Source organism: Mus musculus, chromosome 6, assembly GCF_000001635.26.
Source record: "Mus musculus strain C57BL/6J chromosome 6, GRCm38.p6 C57BL/6J".
Lineage (NCBI taxonomy): Eukaryota > Metazoa > Chordata > Mammalia > Rodentia > Muridae > Mus > Mus musculus.
This window is the reverse complement of record NC_000072.6, coordinates 40,460,399-40,482,128: the sequence shown is the minus strand read 5'-3', so window position 1 is coordinate 40,482,128 and position 21,730 is coordinate 40,460,399. Positions and strand designations below refer to the sequence as shown.

The 21,730-nt window shown below is 39.7% G+C and overlaps 2 protein-coding genes across 9 annotated transcripts in view; both read right to left on the bottom strand.

The window, feature by feature from the left end:
- Nucleotides 1-305: 305 nt before the first annotated feature.
- Nucleotides 306-10,715, bottom strand: Ssbp1 (single-stranded DNA binding protein 1). Of its 6 annotated transcripts, none has more exons than NM_212468.3 (7): nt 10,670-10,714; nt 9,996-10,058; nt 7,404-7,464; nt 5,622-5,762; nt 5,294-5,381; nt 4,118-4,206; nt 306-1,276 (listed from the first exon to the last, which is right to left on the bottom strand). In NM_212468.3, the coding sequence occupies exons 2-7, from the start codon at nt 10,017-10,019 to the stop codon at nt 1,233-1,235; spliced, it is 447 nt and encodes a 148-aa protein (NP_997633.1). In that variant the 5' UTR covers nt 10,020-10,058; nt 10,670-10,714; the 3' UTR covers nt 306-1,232. The 6 variants fall into 6 exon arrangements, with proteins under 6 accessions (NP_997633.1, NP_001351507.1, NP_001273592.1 ...); NM_001364578.1 differs by lacking the exon at nt 10,670-10,714 and adding an exon at nt 10,304-10,661; NM_001286663.1 differs by lacking the exon at nt 10,670-10,714 and having other exon boundaries at nt 9,996-10,661.
- A 4,598-nt stretch (nt 10,716-15,313) lies between these two features.
- Wee2 (WEE1 homolog 2 (S. pombe)) overlaps nt 15,314-21,730 on the bottom strand; it is a 31,570-nt gene continuing 25,153 nt past the window's right edge. For 2 of the 3 annotated variants that reach the window (XM_006506326.4, XM_006506327.4), the window contains 6 exons: nt 20,978-21,124; nt 20,065-20,172; nt 19,861-19,946; nt 18,833-19,003; nt 17,847-17,989; nt 15,609-16,313 (listed from right to left, as the gene is read on the bottom strand). In XM_006506326.4, coding sequence (XP_006506389.1) covers nt 16,166-16,313; nt 17,847-17,989; nt 18,833-19,003; nt 19,861-19,946; nt 20,065-20,172; nt 20,978-21,124 — 803 coding nt within the window. In that variant the 3' untranslated portion in view covers nt 15,609-16,165. Of the gene's footprint in view, nt 16,314-17,846; nt 17,990-18,832; nt 19,004-19,860; nt 19,947-20,064; nt 20,173-20,977; nt 21,125-21,730 lie in introns of all 3 variants that reach the window. The other variant, NM_201370.2, reaches the window with a different exon arrangement.

Sequence of the window (21,730 nt, the reverse complement as noted above, 5' to 3'; positions counted from 1 at the left end):
CTAAGGAACAAACGTTACTGTCAGGACAGAAAGGCCGTTCAGGTATACAGGAATCACTTTAGAAAGCAAGAGTCCATAACACTGAGCAGGGATCCGGAACTTCTTAGAGTCCAACATAATCTAAACTCTCAAGGCAAAGATCAAACACATAGGCTGAGCTGGGGAGCAGGGGCCGGAGGGGCAGCACGGAACAGACAGAATGAGGAATTTCAAACACTAAACACAGCAACAAACTTCTGGAAAGCTGCAGGCTGACTATGGATGGCTTATACAAAATTTAAAAGAAAAAAAGATATAAAAAACTGAGTTTATATACTCTTTATTGGTAAATTACTAGTAAATTTACAACAAAATTAACTAAATATATCCAGACTCTCTAGGGAGGCAAAGTCGAAGGTAAAAGATCTTTGAAGTAGGTACAGCTCAACGGGAGACGGCCTGCCTAACATGACCATAGGTTTAATCCCGAGCACCAGAGAAAGATCTTCATTTCCACCCTTAAGCATATAGAATAAACTCTGAAAAAAATAACACAGAGTGGTGTGGAAAGAAGGCCTTGACACCAGGACAAGAACTATGTCATCTGTAGTTATACTTCATTCAGGTCCTTAGTGCTGATAAAATCTCATAAAAATTACAGGAAAACTAACAAGAAACAAGATATGAAGGTGGGTTAATTCTACAACAGTTTAGAATGCTAACCAGTGTTCAGCAGTCTCCTTCAATTCAGGATCATTTCCCTGTCAGCACTTACTGGTGGCTCTTCCATGCCAACACAACTAAAGGTACATACAGGAACACCAAACAGAGTCACTACTTACCTACAGGTGTACAGAGATATGCAAAAACATCAGTGTTTACAACGATGACAGACAGACTCTTGACATAAGGCTCTAAGGTAACCAGTGGTGAAACACCACAGGGCAAGTGTGAAGCAGAAAGGGCTTTCCAGATGTATGCCTTGGCCCTGGCACACATAGGGAGCCTGAGAATGTATTACTTTGTACCTTTCTACAGAGAAACCACTCCTAAAAAAAAGCAAGCAATTGATAAGTGCCAAAATGACAGGCTTAATACACACACACACACACACACACTTAAGATATGTCAATCAAGAAAAATATAACCACTCATTTCATATAAAAAATTTAATTTTTATCTTTAAACTATAGACTATACATGATTTGCAAAGGAGACTGTACCAAACAATGATCAAAGACGAATCATCCGTTCTATGCCTTTTCTTTTGTCTGGTCACTCAGAAATATAATGTTATCTGGAAAGAAACCAAAGTGTTAAGAGTCACTTTCAGAATGCGGTCTTCATTTCATTGATAATTCCCGTCAACACAGAAGTCCTTTAGTGGTATTAAAAATTTCAAAATAAGTAACTTTTGTTGTGTTCATAAGAGGTACACAAGAGGCAATCAATCCAATAGAACAGGCTGCAACTGCTTGCCCAACAATTCAGACTTCAATACAGGATGAGACCATTAAGCTCTCCCCAGCAACATCGTGTAAACACTAGTAAGCCCACCCACACACAAGAGGATGAACACATTCCACATCTACATGCTGCAACCATGTAGCAAAGCCAGGAGCCACCTTACAACTTAGCAACTGTAACATTATTTGCTTTTAAAGGAAATAGATTCATCTTAAAGACTGAATTTCATATTCTGGCTGGGTGGTTGTATTGCATACTCTGAATCCCAGAATACAGGAGGCAAGAGAGGCAGATGGATCTCTAAGTTTAAGGCCAGCCTGATCTACAGAGCGAGTTCTAAGACAGCCAGGACTAAGCAGAGAAACCCTGCCTCAAAAAAAAAAAAAAAAAAAAAAAAAAAGGAAGGAAAAAAAACAGAATTTCATACTTATTTTAGGGAAAAGTTTTAAGTATTACAAAGCAAGCGTTTTTAATGCAAAAACAAAGTAGACATTGCTCTGATTATTTCCAAGAAAATTCGCTAAAAACAACCAAAGATAGAGGTTAAGTAGCATTTCTTGGATAACTCCAAACATTTTATATGTTTTAGGAGTAATGATCCCAAAGTGTAATGAAGTCTAAACTGGTGGCAAGCAGTTGCAGCATGTTCTATTGGATTGATTGATTGCCTCTTGCGGACCTCTCATGAATACAACAAAAGTTACTTAACTACAAAATTATCTAAAAGATAGTTAATAGTACAATTACTTCATGACTGTACAGGACTAGAATGGAAGCCAAGAGTGCCATCTACTGGTGTATTTTTGCTTTAAAAGTCAAATATGGCCCCCTAAGTGAAAAAGTACTATACAAAAAAAGAGAAAAATGGAAGGAGTCAATATTAAAAAAAAAAAAAAAAAGAATGAAAACAAAATAATAACAACAGAAAATAATTTAGGATGCTAAATATATTTCTAAACCACTCTATATTTGCTGTGTTTGCAATGTGAGAAAGAGGACTTACTCTTTAGATTATATTAATATACAATAAGTTACAGGTAAACAGAAAAAATCAAATAGGTTTCTTCAAACATCACTGAATGCTATTCAGCTTTTCTGTGAACCATAGATACACAGTCAACTGACCAGACCAGTAACAACTATGAAAAGGAAAAAGTAAACTGAACGATGTGAAATGTTTCTCTACCTTAGTTTGTAAAAACTCAACAATTCAAATAATATAACTGCCCATAGATCTGACTTATAGTGGAACACAAATGGAGATTAAAAAGATCTACATTGGTTTTCAAAGTCAATATATTTTCTTTTTTTTTAATTAATTAATTTATTTATTTATATAAGTACACTGTCACTGAAACACCAGGAGAGGGCATCAGATCTCATTACAGGTGGTTGTGAGCCACCATGTGGGTGCTGGGAATTGAACTCAGGACCTCTGGAAGAGCAGTCAGTGCTCTTACTTGCTGAGCCATCTCTCCAGCCCCGTCAATTTATTTTCTAAAACTACTATTAGGAAAATAAGTGATTATTTCTTTAAAAAACATAATTTACCAATATGAACAGTGATTAAGACATAAACATTGGAACAGAGAGAAAAGGATTTTTAAAAGGTGTATAGATTATACTGTGGAGTCATTCAGAGAAGAGTGGAGACAATGACATCTGTTTTCTGAAGTAAAAAATGCCATAATAATCTCAACCTGGGGGGAAATAACAGTGTTACAAAAACACCTTCTCTTTCAGCGAGACGAGCTGATATTTATGACTAAAATAGAGCAATGTCACTTCCAACTGATCCTGGAAGAGAAAGAGCAGCCGAAGAACCGATCCAGCCATGAGTGGGAAGTGAGGAGGCAAAGCACACAAGACACCATTCTCTCTACTCACAGACTTCAGAAACAGAGCACTCTATAGGGTAACACCTCACTACAGCCTATCTCAGGAGTTCATACACACTAAGAAATTTCAGTACTTTTTTTTTCACTCCTATCTATAAAACAGGTTTCTAGGCGTTTATAACAAAAACAAAATAAGTAAACTGAGGCTTAACTCATAATTTTCACAACATATTCAAGAAATAATAAAACATGTCTATCTCATTAAAAGATGAATTTTAATAGCATTTTAATTTTCACATTAACATATTAAAATCTGTTAAGCAGGTACTCTTAAAAAATGGCATTAAATTGGTAAGGCATCTATATTTCATTAATCTACATATAATTTGAGTAAAAAAAAGCATTTAAGTTACAGATACATAAACAGCTATATTGTTTTTAGACAAAAGTTTTTAAATTTCAAATGAAGGCTGTTGCACCTTCACTTTCAAAGTTTTGAATACATCACAAATTCCTACCATCACAGTTCTGCAACTGCCCGAGTATACACCAAGATTCAATTCTCCAAGTTAACAGTATGTACTGCAGGGGCAAGTTGCTTTCATACCCCACAGAGTCCCCCTGAACTAAACATGTGAGTAGACAGAGAGCCTTTTAAAGGAATAAATAAATGTGGACAACATTAGCACACAGGAAAAGGAACAGGACGAAGTCCCCTGGGGAGTTTCCTGCAGAGCTGCCATCAGGGTGCTTAGAGGCCAGCAAAAGCGGCCTATACTACGCCAACCCTTCCAATGAACAACCAGAGACACTGTGCACCACGAGCTTCTTACCAGCTATGATTGTTGTTGCTTGCCGCCTCACATTGTTTTTATCCATGTACTCGCCATAGTCCACTTTCCCTTCCACAAATATACGAGCCCTGATATAAAGAAATGCAGTCTTTAGTCTGTAGATTCTAATCCTGGCTTTCGAGGTGTCAGGACATGGGTAGCAAGTACAAGCTGAAGATGAAATAACTGTACTTTGCTAAACATGTCTTCAATTTCAAAACTAAGAGGACTGAAACACAATGCAATCTAGTTAAGAAGGACAGCGTTACCCAGGCACGGTAGTATCTTCTCATAATCCAATGCACAGGAAGCTAAGCCAGAGGCCCACCTGGGCACCTCAGTGAGGCCCTGCCTCAAAGGAAAACTTTACATAAAGTACAGGAGCTGTAACTCAGTGATAGAGCACTCTCCTAGCATGTACAAAGCACTGGGTTCAATCTGTCTCTCTGTCTGCCTCTCTCTCTCTCTGTCTCTCTCTCCCTCACACACATACACACGCACACTCTCTCTCTGTTGACCTTTTCCTTCAAATAGCCCATGTTTATGTGTCTTCATATATCCATATATACATAAAGAAAAGGTGTGTAATTATTGCAAAGAAATTGAAATTCTAGTCACTGCTAAAATTATTTCTCATGAAATATTTTAGTTCCACAAATAAGTATATTTCTAAACATAAAAAGTACATCCACAAAAATTCTTTTGTTACTCTATACATTCAGAAAAGATACTTCCAATATATAATCAACCTATGTGTTCCAAATGGGAATTACTAGGTCTAAAAAATTTATTAAATATAAAATAACTACTGTGAAAGCTACCATAATAACTTAGCACATCAGACATCAAATAGGCCAGATCCTCTAAAGACATTAAGTGATTGCTCAGAGTCCAGGTATGACCTCCATGATCCTTGATCACAGGGACACAGGATATCCTACAAACGCTGTAGATGCTTTGCAAAAGGCACCTGCAGCTGGAGAATCAATGGCCACGCAGTATCTTGCCTCATTTATTTCTATTTAAGTACAGATGCTGTTTGTCCTAACTTGTCAGCGGGCTAAAACCAGAGACTTTCCATGAACAGGATATTAAGGAATAAATACATACTAATGTCAGCACTTCGGAGAAAGGCAGACAAGAGAACACTTGTTACCGACCCTTTCTCTAACTTACCCCTTTTTCACATACTGATATGCCACATCTCTGAGGCCTGGTCGAAACACTGATATTCTGTGCCACGTCGTCTTCTGACTAACGTCACCTAAACCACCAGATACAGGAAATGAGGTTATAGATGCCAGCAGGTAACACAAATGCCAACACAGAACATGTCTCAGGAAAACAAGCTTTCAATTTCTATTAAAAAAAAAAAAAAAAAAAAAAAGAACAGAACTAATAAAGCCAGACTACCTATAAGTTAACATTTTTATAATTAGGTAAGAAATAATAAGTAATGTCTACTTATTGTTGATAAATAACAACTAGGGCCTTTTACACTCACCCATTTGGTATACTTCACTATCCCCTGATCGCCACATCTCATTTGTTGCTAGAGAAAATATTGTGACTGGGTTTTTTCCTTCCACCTGTCTCATGACAGGGTCCTGACCTACTCGTCCAAGTAACTGAACACGATTCAGAGCTGAAATACAAAGAAGAGAGGAAATGAAACTGAGAACAGCTGATGACTATGTTCTATAGAGCCATGTGCTCTATGTTTATGCATCCTGAAAGCTTGATTCTCTGCACTTTAACTTCCAGTGTGACAGTATCTGGAGGTGATCTCTGTGTGGGAAATTAGGTTTAGATGAGGTTATGAAGGTGAAGTCTCCGTGAGGGAATTAGTGTCCTTATAAGGAAAGAAAAAAGATCAGAGTCCCAACTACCCCACTACTGCCATCCAAAGACAGAACTGACAGGGCAATTCTCTGCAAACCTGTAAGTTGTGCCTGACAGGTAACCCAGCCATGCTGACACACTGGTCTTAGCCTTCAAGACCAGAGATGTGAGCCATCCCTGTTCTATTCATTATAGTCTGCAGGGTAGTTATACAGGATAAACCCACACCTGAAACTGACAGACATGTCCAGGGAATGAACAACTGCAAATACTGCTTCAGCAGTAATCTCTGCATTATGAAAAACTCAAGCTCAAGATCAACAAATAAAGGAAAAGTCTGTAGGGGAGAAAGGATAAGAAAGCAGAAAGCAGAAAGCAGCCCCACAGAACAAACTTTATGCTCTTTATCTTGAGCTAAAAAAGCAAATCTTAGGTTTAAGAAAATCTCTATTACAAAAAGAAGTATTTCTGTGAGTCTTCTTTGAACCCTGTATAACACACTCTTGAAGAACTCATCAGACAGTGGGGCAGGAGGGGGTGATATCCACACTATAAGCTCTATTTACACTAAGTTTTCACAGCTAGAGGTGCAGGGTAAAATAAACCAAATGTAGGATGGGTTGCATACTGTGAAAGTATCTTTTATTTGCTTGAAGTAACTGTTGTCTCCAAGGATTACTTTTTATTTGCCCGAAGAAAGTGTTGTCTCCAAGGCTTGCTGTATGCTAACCTAGGCCTCCTCCTGGAAGCTTCTAGCCTTGTACAATCTTAGTTCTACAATGTTTTCAACCTCTGAAACTTGCTGCTGAATAAGCTCACTCTTAGTCTTTCTGAACTCTGGCCAGCTGGTAAACTCTGCTGTTATAGCTCAAATTCCTCTCCAAGCTGACTGATTCAACCTGGCTTCTCTTGGCCTCTCACTGAATTGCTCTGGTTGGCCTCATACTAACTTTAGCAATATGCTCTAATCTTCTGGCTCCTTCTGTCCTCACAACCTGTCTCTCTATAACCACCCCAGTAAAACTGCCTCCTCTCTCTGCATTGACCCTCAGGCACCTTCCCTTTCTGTTCTCATGAGAGTTGGCCATATCCTATTCTGTCAAATCTTTCTGATTCACTTTGTCTGCTAGTCAATTAGACATCACTTTCAAATATGGGTGCTTCCTTCTACAAACAAATTTTACCTTCATTGTTTGGGATTAAAGGGCAGCTCTGTATTTCACCTAGAGAGATTAAAGGTATGTGCTAAGGCTGAGCCACATTGAAACTAGAAACAGTTTGGGTGTTTGTTTGTTTGTATCAGTAAATAACACAATCTCAGGGTTCACAGTGTGATCAAATATCCTGCAACCCATGGCTGAACACAGTCCACCAGATTATAGTACTTTGAGAGTATTAGCAAAGCACTGTAAATAACATTGTAAACTCAGACTCTGGTACTTACATCGTTCAAGAACCAAACTGCTGGCTACTTCAGACTCATGTCTTACAAACTGACGAAATACCTAAAGGAGAACAAACACGTAATATGGTTTTAAACTTTTTAGAAAAGAGAAATGCCAATAGAAGACCTACTCATATTTATTCACCATTTAATCAACAGTTCCTACAAGTTCCAGAAAAGGACAGCAAAGGAGAACAGAGTAGAAAGTAGACTAGAAAGCAATCAGTGCTTTATAGAGCAACTGAGTAAACATAAAAAGCAATTGAGTGGTATGATATTTAAACATACTGTATATTAAGCATCATTCTAAATTGTAGGCAATAAGAAAACTAGTTAAACAGTAGCAAATATCCATTACATTTGTTGTATATCTTTTTCACATTGAAATAAGCACTATGGATAAAATCTTACAAGGTCTATAATACATTTTTTTTCTGATTGGTTGTTCAAAAACCATAAGGAAATGGACATCTCAAATGTTTGGCCTAGAATGTTCCATCTAAGAGTGAGCACTGACAATGAAGAGCACTGATTTCGTGAGGCTGCTACAGAAGGTCAGCAGCTTCTTAGTGAGCTTGGCGCAGTGGAAACCTCATTCCTTGAGGAGATCACAGAAAAGGAGTACAAATAATATGGTTCAAAGGTATGGCAATGAAATCATAATTAGTGAAGAAGAATGCAGCTCTTAACACACTAAACAAATTACACTTTTACCATTTAATCCTTAACTTTTGTAGACACAAAGTCAAATTACCCTTACCATAGTTCCAAGGAAAGTTAAGCCCAGAGAGTCACCACTTGTCCAGGAAACTAGGAATTCAGTGGTGATTTATGCCTTACAACTCCGGGCTGTGTGGCACCAAGCTTGTTTTTCCAATTTGCCCTCTGCTGTCTTACAGGCATTCTGTTCTATGGTTACCACGCAGGTAAGAAGAGTCTACATCACTACACACAAGAGAGTTCAGAGAGCTAGACATGTTCTAAGAGAGAAACATTTCGCACGTGGCAGCATTGTTAATATAGCAGGCAGGGATCCCCCACACGGGAAAAAAAAAGGGACTGGCAGGCAGGCCAAAGAATTCTTTTAGGACCTGCGGGCACTGCAGGCTTCAGGCAGTGGCTGAGGGTGATGCTGTTTTTGTCTGTCACTCTCACTGTTAGTGAGTTAGAGAGTTAGAACTTCTCACACTCACTTTCAAGGACATTCTACCATATAAGAAGGGTCATTTCAACTGGTCCGTGAGAGCTGCTGTGTTCGTAATTTCCAGTTATGCAACTTCTCCATGCAAATGAAGGCAGAGACAGGCTACAACTCTGAGGTGACAGGTTACCACATTATGATTTCTAAACCTAGCTTTTTAAAAATTCCAATTGGGACCTCTTTCCTTCCCTGGTCTTTTAATACCGGCCTTCTCTCTCCATACCACTCAAATGAACACCTTTTCCTGGAGTGATTTTAGCTATATACTATCACTAAGAATAAATATAAGAATAAGATGTTACACGATACAGGACCAAAATGCTACTCAGTTCCTTTGTCACGATCACAGAAAATACTAATGTGACAGATTCAGAAGAGCCAGTGTTCATTAAATGTTATAAAATAACAATATGCCTCATCTTAGGAACATACACATAATCTAGTAGAAAAGAAGAAATAGGGAGAGGATTATTTCAATACCCTCAAAATGCAAACTTACTTCCCATTTGGTTTAAAAAGATACTATAGTATAACTTCAATTTTAAAAGGCTCAGAGTATGTGTGGATTACAGTAAGGAGCTAAGGATAGACCAACTTAAGAGTAGGATGGGGAAGACAACAGACTTTTATAACGAATTTGACTCATTAGTCTTAAGAGGAGAAGAAAAGTAATAGATTTTACATTAGGAGAATTTACAAGACTTGGTACCCACGTGCCACACTGAGGAAAAATGGTAATTAAGGCCTGCTTAAGGCTGGCTAGAGTAGAGGACACCCGACTAGATTGCAGAATGGTCATGAATTTGTGGCAAGAAGTGAGCTCTGCTCTCTGGATAGCAAGATGGGAGTGGGGAGGAGAGGGGCCAGAAGGTCATAAAAGACCAGAGCCATATGGGACAAGGTTAGAAGAAATCAGGTGCGATGGGGCAGGCCTGAAATACCATCGGTGACAAAGTAGAAGCAGGAGGAGGAAGGTTCTTGGTCATCTCAGCCTAACAGTGAGTCTCAAGATAGTCTTAACTATGAGTGGCTGTCTCAAAAACAGCAAAACAAAAATGATAATAATAACTTACATAATTAAATGAATACTCTGATCTAAGCACTGGTAACAAATATTTACTAAATTAAATTCATGAGGTGTACTACATATGCGAATACACTTTAAAAATCATTTTTGATTCAGTAAACATTATGAGCTTCACACACACATAAACACACACACACACAAAATCCCTTCTGAATCTCCCACATCAAATAAACACATAGAACACGCTGGATAGGCGTAAGAATCTCGTGCTTATGTATGCAAAATCGAAAAGCAACAAAACAAAACATGGCTATAGACTATGGAAACACGGTTGGAGCACTCACTAATGTAGAAAAGTGACTACCTGTAACACAGGTCTTCGAAACATGGCTTCTGTTTTTCTTACAACCTAATCTTTAGGCTTTTCCTAAAGGAAAGAAAGAAAAGAGAAAAATGATAAATCAAGAAACTACAGTATCCATCAAGAACACACATGCTCTCTAGTCCTAAATCCTAAGCGCGTCCAGCTTCTCGTGCACCCAATTTGCAACCGCATTTTTTGCACGTGTGGGGAGTTCCTTTCTTTTTGAAAACAAAAACTGAGCGAGACAAAAGAAACTCTGTGGTTCTGGGTCTCAACCAGCAGAAAAGAGGGGAAAAACCTGTTCTCACTTGCAATCCATTGTCTGCTAGATTTCTTTACAATAGAAGTTGTCTCGGACATTTTTTTTTCCAACTTGTTCTGTTATTCTAGACCCCTAAAACTGTCTCTACAAACAGTGCGGGCACAGTAAACGCTACTCCGAAAGGACGCAAATCAGTGCCTTCGTCCCCGTTAGCGCTGAGTAAGCCCGGCTCCCCAGCCTCGCCGCGGGGGCAAGAGGCTGCTCTTCCCCCAAAGTGGCGCTCGCGAGCAGCACAGGGAACGGCGGGGGACACTCGGACTCCAGCGAGGAGCCGCACAACTCCTCCCGAGCCCCGCACGCGCCCGTGCACTCGGGAAACACAACTTCGTGCCAGCCTTCTCCCCTCCCTCACCGGACACGCAGAGCCCGACCGCCAGCGGCTCGCTTCCGGCGCACGGAGCCCGCAAAGCTCGCGAGATGCAAGGAAAGACAGGAAATCTCTGAAGTGCGTCGTTGAAATGCCGCCGGCTGATGTCGCCGGAAACACGACCCCTCAATTTAGAAGTGCCAGGAACTTCTGTCCAGGCGGAAGTGGGCGGATCAACGATGCCACCTGTGGGTAGTTTTACGATTTTGGTTTTGTTTTTTTGTTGTTTGGTTTGGTTTAGTTTGGTTGTTGGGGTTTTTTGTTTTGTTTTGTTTTTCCTGATCTCCACCCTCGCTCCGGTAGTGGCCCCGCACTGGCTAACCAAACTCTGGCCAGAACTCTATTCCCAGCCCTAAATTGAAATTATTTGATGTTCCCAGCCTGGGAAAGGGAGTGAGGTAGGTGAAATAAAACATATTTGAGCCCCTGGAGGAACTAAAACCGACACAAGTCTCCTAATGCAGTAAGACTGAAGAATTAATTGCTGTCAAAACCTCGGTGATCTAGATATGTTAACATGTTAAGTCAAAAAATTCAAGAAACACGTGAGGAGCAAAATTTTTAACATCTTTATTAAGTACCGGTCCCAAACTGTGCCTAAGGCACAAGAGAAATGCGCCCTTATATTATGTATTTGTATATATGTTTTCCCTAAAACATTAAAAGTTTATGAAATTCCAAAACATTTTGAAGAAGTGTTAAAAGTCAAAACGTTGCTTTATTTTAAAGCAAAGTGTAATTAAGATTTTACTTTTATAGAAAGAAACTGATCAGTATTTTTTAGATTTTTTTTTTTCATTTTGTGTTTCAATTCTACATCTTTGGCAGTTATTCTAGATGGAAAAGCTTAAAAGAAAGAAAGAGAGAGAGAGAGAGAGAGAGAGAGAGAGAGAGAGAGAGAGAGAAAGAGAAAAGAAAAAAGACACTGTCTCGCTGTGTATCCCTGGCTGGCCTGAAACTTGGATCTCATGTAGACCAGACCAGGCTTGTCTCTAACTCCCAGAGATTCCCCTTGCTGCATCTACCTCCCTAGTGCTGTGATTAAAGGCATGTGCCATCACATCCAGCACTCAGTGACAGTCTTAAACAATCTCAAGTAACTTAAGCTTGTTGATCTTGTATTTGGTAATATCATGTTCATAGTAAAATTTCTTAGTTTTAACATTTCCAAAATACTGCATTGAGACATCTTTTCTTTTGATTGCTGACTTTCTTTTGCTCCTCTAAATCCTATGTTGTTTACCCTAATCCTGGCCCTAGTGAAGTAACGCACTTATGAATCCTACAAATTAAGGAACCCAAGGCAACAAGATTCAGTGGGGCTCCAGTGTTAGACAGAAGGGAACTCCAAACCATTCAAACAGACACACTGCCTCCTAAGGTCCATTCTTTCTGATTTTAGGAGGGGGGGGGGTCTGAATTATTGTCTGGCTCACTAGTGACGCCTTTATAGATGTTTACTTCCCTGTACTTTTACCTTTACAAAGTTGATTTCCTGAAATAACGAGGCACTGAATTGGACAGGGACACACACACACACCCTAGTAATAAGAAGACATCCCACCTGCTACATTAGTTCAATGGTTTCCTCTTTATGAGCTTTGGAGGCAAGACAAAGGAAAAACAAAGTTGCTCCTTTTCCTCCAGAGAGAAATCCCGCCCGCCCACCTCGCAAGCTTTGTTTCAGTGGTCCCAGACTTGAACTGTGGAGTAAATCTTAACTCTGTTTCCCCATTGCAGACATCTATTGGCTCATGTATAGCCAGTTCTGTTCTTCACTATCCCGTTAGTTTTGCCTTTGTTCTATTTGAAGAATGTAGAGAAGGTTGGTTAAAGAAAAATATAGACAACTGAAACTTGAGAGCACCCTGCCTTAACGTTTTATAAAGAACCCCTGAATGGGGAGTCTTGACTGAGCCCTGTTGTCCACCCAGAGAGGAACTGACACATTCTCCTTCCTTGGCTGGTTATCTGGAAGAAGCTGCAAGTCCTGCTCCTTCATGGTTTCCTTTTAACAACAACAACAAAAAAAAGGTATTACAATGGATATGTTCTTGTACAGTGTGAGGGAGAGACTGTAACTGAGGTATTGCTTCTGGTAATGTTCCTTCTTAGTGCAACAGACACTTCAACCTCGGTCAGCTGTCCATATCCCCAGAATCTGAAATACAGCCCTGTACACACTTTAAAAATGCTCTCCTCAACTAGTTACTCCCTCCCTCTTTTGCATATTGTATTATAAATGACCATGAAGGTATGCCATCCCCATTGATGAGCTCCTAGAACATAAAAAGCCTGTTATAAAAAGCCTAGCTTACAGTGTACCTAGAAATTTCATGGGGGAACACAAAAACATGAGTGGAAATATGACTTCGGGCATATTCAAATTCAAGTAAGCCAAAATGTTGAGGAACCAAAAAAATTTTCACTGGGGGAAAAAAAAAGGCTCAAAATTTTTGTTAGAGATACAAGAATCTATAATATGCTCCAATGTCATTATAGGGAAACCCAGAACCCTTTCCATAGGCAGAGAGGGAGGGGAAGACACCACATGAAGTGCTTTGAATGAGAAGGCCCCCAGAGACTGGATGTTTAATGTTTACCGGGGATGTGGATCTGTTTGGAAGGAATCAGAAGGATTTAGAGATGTGGCAGCTTCTTTGGGATACATGTGGTTTTCTTGGAGGAAGTGTGTCACTTGCAATGGGCTTTGAGGTTTTAAACCCTCCACCAGGCCTAGTGTCTACCAGTGTGCTGCCTTCAGATCAGGATGGGAAGCTCTCAGCTACTGCTCCCAGAGCCACGCCGTCTGCTTCCCACCGTGCTGATAATGGACTAACCTCTAAAACTATAAGCAAGCCCTTAAGGAAAAGCTTTAAAAAAAAAATTAGAGTTGGCCTCAGTCATGCTGTCTCCTTCCAACAGTAGAGCAGTGACTAAGGCAGAGCAGGAGAGAGAATGGCAGGAGGAGGGAGACTGACTGATTTGATCAAGTAGTTCACCTGTGGACACAGCCTTCCCAGTGAAAAGTGATGGCAGCCTGTGGCACTGGAGCTATGCTCAGCTTGAATCTCTAATAGTAGTAGACTATGAAGAGATACCCTGCACATCACATCCTACACTCTCCTGACCCTGCTCAGAGCCAGAGCAGTTAGCATTCTCTCTCCCCTTGGTGATCCAGCAAATGCCAGCCTTGGGAACAGAGGAAAAGCAGCAAACCCTAGCTGTGGCCAGTTGTAAAACTACACCAGCTTCTGGTAGCACAAGTTACTTCTCCCAGGTCACAAAGGTCCCTTTCCAGCTGCATGGTTCTGCCACGCTGTCTAAACAAAAGGTATCAGGTTTGAAGGACAGCATTCCTTTACCCTCTCATGTAATGCCAAGGCTTGGAAACACTGCTTGTGTTTTTTCCTTTTCCTCTAATGCCAAGGCTTGGAAACATTGCTTGTATTTTTTTCCTTTATAAACCCCCTTCACTTAGACCTGGGGGTTCACTCTCTTTCCTGTTCCATCAAGAAGGTTGGTGGCCCAAGCTCGAGCTTGAATAAAGACCCTCATGTGATTTCAGCGGGGTGTGATTCCTGGTGGTCTCTGTAGGGTTTTTACAATCTGGGAACAACAACTACAGATTTTAACCTTTCCAAACTGACTGAAGAAGAACCATATTATTATCTATACCCAGGAGTGCAAAGTACATTGTTACCTTTGGCCTTCTCTCCTCTCTCTCTCTCTCTCTCTCTCTCTCTCTCTCTCTCTCTGTGTGTGTGTGTGTGTGTGTGTGTGTGTGTGTGTGTATTAAAGTTCCAGCTATGGATGGCAATAATTTATCATAAACAGAAAGTTTTGGAAATAGAAAGTTGGAACAAAAAAATAACAACAACAAACCCAACCAACCAGCACTACCACCTTTGACTAGTCTGTCTTAGAGTTTTACTGCTATAAACAGACACAATGACCAAGGCCACTCTTACAAGGAGAATATTTAACTGGGGCTGGCTTACAGGTTCAGAGGTTCAGTCCATTATCATCAAGGTGAGAACTTAGCAGCAACCAGACAGGCATGGTGCAGGAAGAGCTGAGAGTTTTATATCTTCATTTGAAGGCCTCTAGGAGAAGACTGGCTCCTGTGTGCTTAGGAGGCTCTCATTGCCCACCCTTACCATGACACACTTCCTCCAACAAGGCCACACCTCCTAATAGTGCCACTCCCTGGCAAGGGTCAAGCATATTCAAACCACCACATAATCTAATCAAGTTCTCACTTTCAAATCATTTTTCATAAAGCCTCATAGTGAGTGTGAGGAGGTTATAATCCTTCTACTATGCTAAGGGCTTAAGGGTTTTGTTTTGTTTTGTTTTTGAAAGCAACTTTAGAAATACTTTGTAGTTAGTAGGGATATTTTTCTTAATTTTTAATTAAAATTTTAACAGGTTGCCTTCATTAAGACTGTAAAAAGCATATATTTATGAACAATATTGTCACTATAGATGTACCTGTGCCATTGGGTTTATGGTGTTAACACAAAGACATGCCACTAATGATCCCCATTTCCTCCTAATTACAAGAAGCTCTAACGTTCAGTTCACATTCTTTGTACACAGCACAAATAAGAATGTTTTACCCATGCTCGTCTTTGGATAAGATAAAATCTTTATTTACAATGATCTGGATTAAAATATGTTAAAAAGCAAGAAAACAAAAGGATGAGTTCTGGTGTAAAAAAAAAAAAAAATCAAGAGAACCAGATGATGCTATGATGTTCAAAACTGAAAAGCAACTGGAGTCAGCCACAGAGACCTAAGACGTGAGGAACACACGGGGAACAGGTACACCAAAATTCCTGGGTCCTCTGCCTCTGCTGATTGTGTTTCACAAATTAATAAGCAGCTCAGGAATGTCCAAATTATAGTCTTACTCTAGTTGTTTCACACAATGATAGTCTTTTATTTAATAATGCAAAATCAGAAAAGAGATTGCTTCCATTCAGAAAGTATAGTAGGCAAATTCCTTGCTCAAAGGAGCTGGTGATTGGAGGAGCAGACAGATCTTGGAAAGCACTCTGAAATACAGGCAACATTCTCTTGGAAGCTGGCACTTAAAGCCATATTTTATCCCTTTTTATGTACAGGGAAAGTTCTTTGGACCCCAGTGAAGAATAAGTAACGGCAGCTTCTTAATCCATAGGCCAAAGTAGCACATTTCTGCTTCTCCTTTCAGTTCAGAGCCATGTTTTCTGATTATTCATTAGGAGTCCTTAGTAAGCAGCTCTAGAAATACATCACTAGGGAAAAGAAGACTCCAGTACTTACGATACACAAGACCGTTGCTAAGGAGAAACCCTGGAAGCTCGGTGATCTTACCTATAGATGCCACATCAGGATGGCTTTTGAGATCTTTGTACATTCAAGCTGGTTCAGTTTTGTATCCTGTAAGAGTTTTCAAAAGGCTGTGTTGTGTAGCAAAAGGCCAGAAGTGAGTTCCTACACGGAGGATGTCCCACGGGTGAAGCTTGAGGGCGCCTTCCTCCTTCCTCCCACCAGGAGGTGTCTTGAGCCTTTGCAGATCTGATAATAACAATGGTGGACTTCTCTCTGAGGGGTCTGGATATGCCGAGCTTTTTTCAGTTCCCTGCAATCAACGAAGACAGGCATGGGTAAAGTCTTCCCTAGTGGGAGGGAGTATTTATAGTCATAGCTAAATTCTCTTGTTATTTCAGTTTTACAGGATCAAGCCTGAGCTGTATGCAGAATGGCATCATCAATTCTTATGATCTTTACTATCATTTAGAAGGTTGATACATGTATGGTTCATGAATCACCTTTAAAATTAAAATTCTAGGTGAACAACTCTTTAGGCAAAATATAAGAACCATGGGGCAACAAACTACAGATCTTATTGAAACACAGTTACTCATTTGTATCTGCTATATACATATTACAAATATATATTCAGTGGTTGTTTCCATTCACCGATGGCAGAGATGAATCAATTCAGTAGAAATCATACATCCTTCAAAGCATGAACTACTAAATATCTAATCCTTTATAGAACAAGTTTACTACCCCTTGATCTAGACAACTTCAAGATGCCATCTGCCTCATCTATATGATGGGTGCCCATCAACTGTCATTTGTATTGAACAATGACAGTCGCTTGTAGCTCCAGCCTAGCCTCACAGAGTATGTACACATCTTCACAATTTGCATTCCTATGAATATATATATATATATATATATATACACACACACACACACCTGTGTGTGTGTGTGTGTGTGTGTGTGTGTGTGTGTGTGTGTGTGTGTTGTAGTGTATTACCTGAAACAAAGAAACTCAAAAAGAGCAAAAGAATATGAAGTGGTTTATTGGGAATAGCCAATTACTTCACTAAAGGCTGAGAGTCTCTGCAGCTCAAATCAAAACATGGGTTTGGTGACTGTTCAGGTTTTCAAGCTAGTCCTTCTAGGATGGACTTTGTAGCTAAACAAAATTGAACATTTCAGCAAGTTTCAAGCAAGGACCATATTTCATTTCCTTTTATTTTCAAAAGTGCACATATACAAAAATAAACTAAGAATTCCTTCAAAAGCTTATGTAAAAATCACTGTATGACCTCTTCCAACCACACCCACACTATTTCCCATTTGTCTAATGAAGAAATAAACAAACAAATGAATACAAACCTACATCAAAGGGAGATGAATCAGATTGCCTTTTCTAGGGAAAACATATAATCCTCTACACATGTTAGCAGGATATGATGCCTGCCTCCTGTCTCTGCAACTTGGTGCTTTCTGAAGTAGGTCTCCACTTACCAAGGTATCATAAAACAGATCTCTATTTAGCTAAGACTAGCTTAGGTGGTCACCAGTTACTTTGATACCTGCTGTCCCTCAGAATCCAAGGACTTGCTTATTGCTGGTGTTGTATACCTCCCTCTTGCTTCCTTTGCATTACCTGGAATTCTTTCAAAGCTGTCTAACCTCAGAGCTGCAGAGTCTCATGCCAGAAATAAAGCACACTGCCAGGCTTCCTGTGGGCAGAGCCTATGTCTGATGATGTAGAATAAACAATAAACTTGACTCTATAAAGACACATCAGTCCAGTCAGACCACTGGGAGTGGTTCAAACCGATCCTTTTTTGACTCCAACAGCCAACTGTACCTTTTCAGTGTGGCTGTCTTGGATTTCTCCAAATTCAGTTGTTTCTGGAGTTCATCAGTCTTCTCCAAGAAAGGCCAGAGAATTCGACTTCTGGCCAGAGCTGCTGCAGATGGTCTCTCCTTTGGAGCTGGGTGGATCATGTTCTGAAGACAGAGTTAGGACCATGGAAGAAAACAGTTTTAATACTGGCAGTATCTCCCCAGTCAAGGCAACTTCAGCTCAATATCTACCAGTAGGTTTTGTAAAACTGCTTGACCTCAGTGGAACATTGTTCTACCTTGAACAGAAAGTGGAACATGTCTGGTAACACTGGTTGTCTGTACCTATGACTTGGATTTCCACTACATTGTGTTGTGGTTGTTGTTGTTGTCTCTTAGTGACCATAAAATACTTAAAAGTCTCTTATATGTTGCCTGAAGAGCCATTTGGCTTTCAACCTTTTAATTCAGTAGAAGATACACTCTTTCATCTACTTTCTCTGATGCTTCAATATCACTTGAGAAAAACTGTCCAAGTCTACTCTGTACATCTCTACCATTTTCAGCTATGGGAAACTCTTGAGTAAATGCAGACTACCATTATTCTAAGTTGCTTACACTTTTAAAGACACCCTTTAGGTGATTCTTTTAGAAAACAGTGTCATTGACGACAGTGCAGACTCTGAAGTTGGAGGGGAAAGACAAGGTTTGATTTAGAATGGCCAATTATTAACTGAATACAAGAGCTCCTCTGCTGCAGAAAGATGTGCCACCTGCTATTCTATGGGGTTATTAAGAAGAACAAATAAAAAGTGTTCACATCAGTGTATTATGGAAGTTACGTTTTGCGAAGAAATTTCATTCTGTCTTACCTGAACTTCTACATCCTTCCTCCTCTCATTCATGCATGATCCCAACCAAGTTCATATTTACCTAACCCCTTCCCCCCACCACCATGCCTGTCTTCACTGATATTTCATCTGCATTTCATCTCAGAAGATGTTTCACCTTGAGTAGACCATAAAAGTCATCCGAGAGCTCTTGGGAAATCTCTGGAAAGTTCCCTTTGCGGATATGATGCCACATGTCACCATTGATGGGTAAAGACTCTGCTCCTGCAGCCACTGCGATTGTTAATCCTAAGGCAAATATGTCTGCTTTGGGGAGGTGTTGGTAATTCTACAAAACAGAAGACAGGAGGACCAGTTAGTCTGCCAAAGATAGTGAGTCTAAAATGTGATTGGCAGAGGTCTGAATCTTATGAGCCCTTCACTTTCAGCTGCCTCTGGACCAACAGTTATATTTACTGTAGTTGCTGGGTTATGCCTAAGAAGCTAAAGGAAACAAACAAACCTTAACAATATTTCTGTGCCCCAAGAGACCATGGCAGAATCTCTGCATCATTTTTTTTCTGTCAGATTCTAGGAGGCATGAACATATAATTAGCTGATCACAAGAAAACACTTTTTTCCCTAAGTATTACCCAGAAAGAAGTTATAGTCAAGCTAGGTCAGACTTAACAGAAAACCTAGAAAATGGGAAGACACTAACAGTCATTTTAGTGATAAGAGCTGGTGGGCTATCAGGAAGATAACATGCTAAAGACAAAGATGACCATGAAGAGATGGTTTCCTTCCTACTATGCAACCCACAAGGCTAAGAATTCTAAGAAATACTAGAAACAGTAAGGGATATTTAGAAAGAACTATGTAAATATTGATTCATTGTTGAGGAAGACAACATTCCTGTGCATTTTGGGAATTTCATTACTGTGTTTGGTCTGAATGTAAATGAGACTTCAATTTGAGTTACACATGCATACTCTTCATTTGGGGCACCATAAGCCTTCATTTGAGAGTTAAAACAGTTGAATTAATTATAGAATTCATTGAACAGCTGTAGCACCAGCTACTTGGGAAGCTAAGGGGACAACAGGTTTGCAAGCAGCCATATTGGATAACACAGCAAGATTCTTTCTCAAAAAAACTAAAAATAAAAAAGCAAGCCCACCCTCACCCTGTCTCCCTAATTTATACCTCTTGCAAGATCTCATTAGCCAGGAAACGAGTATCTCCTTCTTCCACTTTAGGTTTGCTGATTGATGTCGCGTGGCCCAGGTCACCTTTTAAAAGAGAAAGAAAGGGTGTTTTTACGAATATGTCTTTCTTGGAGTTGGAGTAAATATAGTTATCAGTTTATTGATAAAGTGATATACTGATGGAATAGAAAAGAAGACTCACCAATTTTATACATCACACTGGCATTGAGAAACCAGTCAGCTTCACTTTCAGCCTCTTCTGGGCCTACAGGAGAGTCACACTGCATCTTATGACAAATGAAGATGTTACCTCAAAAAATATAGAGTAGACATAAGTAATGATTCCTGGGCTCCCACTACATAAGCAGCCTTTCATGGCCATGACATTCCAGCTTCTCTCCTTTGGTATGGTTGCAAAATAACTACTAATCTTTTAATTTTATTTTTTTTCTACATGGTCTCCCCCCTTCCCTTTCTCCCTCCCTCCTTCCTGTTCCCTCTCTCACTCTCCATCTGTCTTTGTCTCACTGTGTACTTCTGAAAAGTCTGAAACTCATAATGTAGATGGTCTTGAACACACAAAAAACTGTTCTGCATCTGCCTCTTGGGTACACACACACAGCTCTGTAACTTCTTACATTGGATCACAACAGCCAGTCATGGATTAACATGTGTTTAAGATGAACCACCCTCATACAATCCCCATCCTCTGGAGAGCATGGTGACATGCTGTCTCAAAATAAACAAAACCCATAAAATAATAACTTCTCCTTAGGCTTCATAAGTGATCACACTTATTCTGTTCACCCTGCGCACGGATGACTTAGAAAAGCACAGTACTAGTTACCACACAATCAGAATATGGCCAACATGTGGTAAATTAAATGTCTAGTTTAATACTTTTGCTCTACATGAAAAATTGTCTTTTTTCCCTTGTATCCCCTGGCTCAAGGAGAGAACAATTAAAGATACTTGAATTTGTTATGAAAAGAAATGGAAGAAAGTGGTTCTTATAGGCAGTACTGTCTTTGAGATTGAATGTATACAGGGGCGGATTTTCAGGATGGTCTATAAAAGAGAAAATATGGCAGGAATATAGATGGAAAAATACTAACTGGGTTTGATGTCCAGGTGTACCATGCCAGAATTGTGGATGTACTTAAGTCCCAAGGAAATCTGCAGAAGGATGTCTTTGAGTTTGGGCTCTTGGAAGTGATTATTGGACGCAGTGTTTTCAGATATAGCAGCTTGCAGGCTCCCACCTGAGGAGAAATTGTGGATACCACCACAATAGATAAACAAGTGTGAAAATGCACAGGAAATGATTATCAGAGACTTGAACACATCCAATTAGTTCAGGGTCAGGGCAGAGCATTCAATATCAGCCCTACAATGAAGCCATAGATGCTATGATTTCAGGAATTTGAAAGCAAAATACAATTCTAGTTTCTCAGTATGTGGCCCTACTGCCTCAGGTATGTGACTACTAACATTTTAAGAATTTTACTTAATTATTAACCATATGACAATCAAGCCAACTTGGGTAGTTATTAGGTTCATAATCAATCCTCTGTCAATGTCAGACTAATAATTACAGAGCATTAGTAACTTCAGTGTGACCCTTATTTCATTAATGATAGATCATAAAATTAGAAATGTAAAGGTTGACTCAGAAATGTTAAAAGCTCTTATTATGCCTGAATCCTCTATTTTCACACTGTCTGTAGACTGTCTTGATTTATCTTTGTCATCAATAAAACTGAAGTTCCGAGTTCATGCCATGCCTAGGCTTAAACACCCACCCTCAGGTGTTAGAATGTTTCTCAACACTTCTTTTCATTTAAGTTCACGGACAAGGTCCTCAAATT

Coding starts and splice junctions, on each gene's coding strand:
- Ssbp1 (XM_017321664.2), bottom strand. CDS start 10,019: ATGTTTCGAAGACCTGTGTTACAG. Junction 7,465..9,995: donor TTCGAAGACCTGTGTTACAG/GTAGTCACTTTT, acceptor GTTCTCCTTTAG/GTATTTCGTCAGTTTGTAAG. Junction 4,207..5,293: donor TATCAGTATGTGAAAAAGGG/GTAAGTTAGAGA, acceptor TCTTTATATCAG/GGCTCGTATATTTGTGGAAG.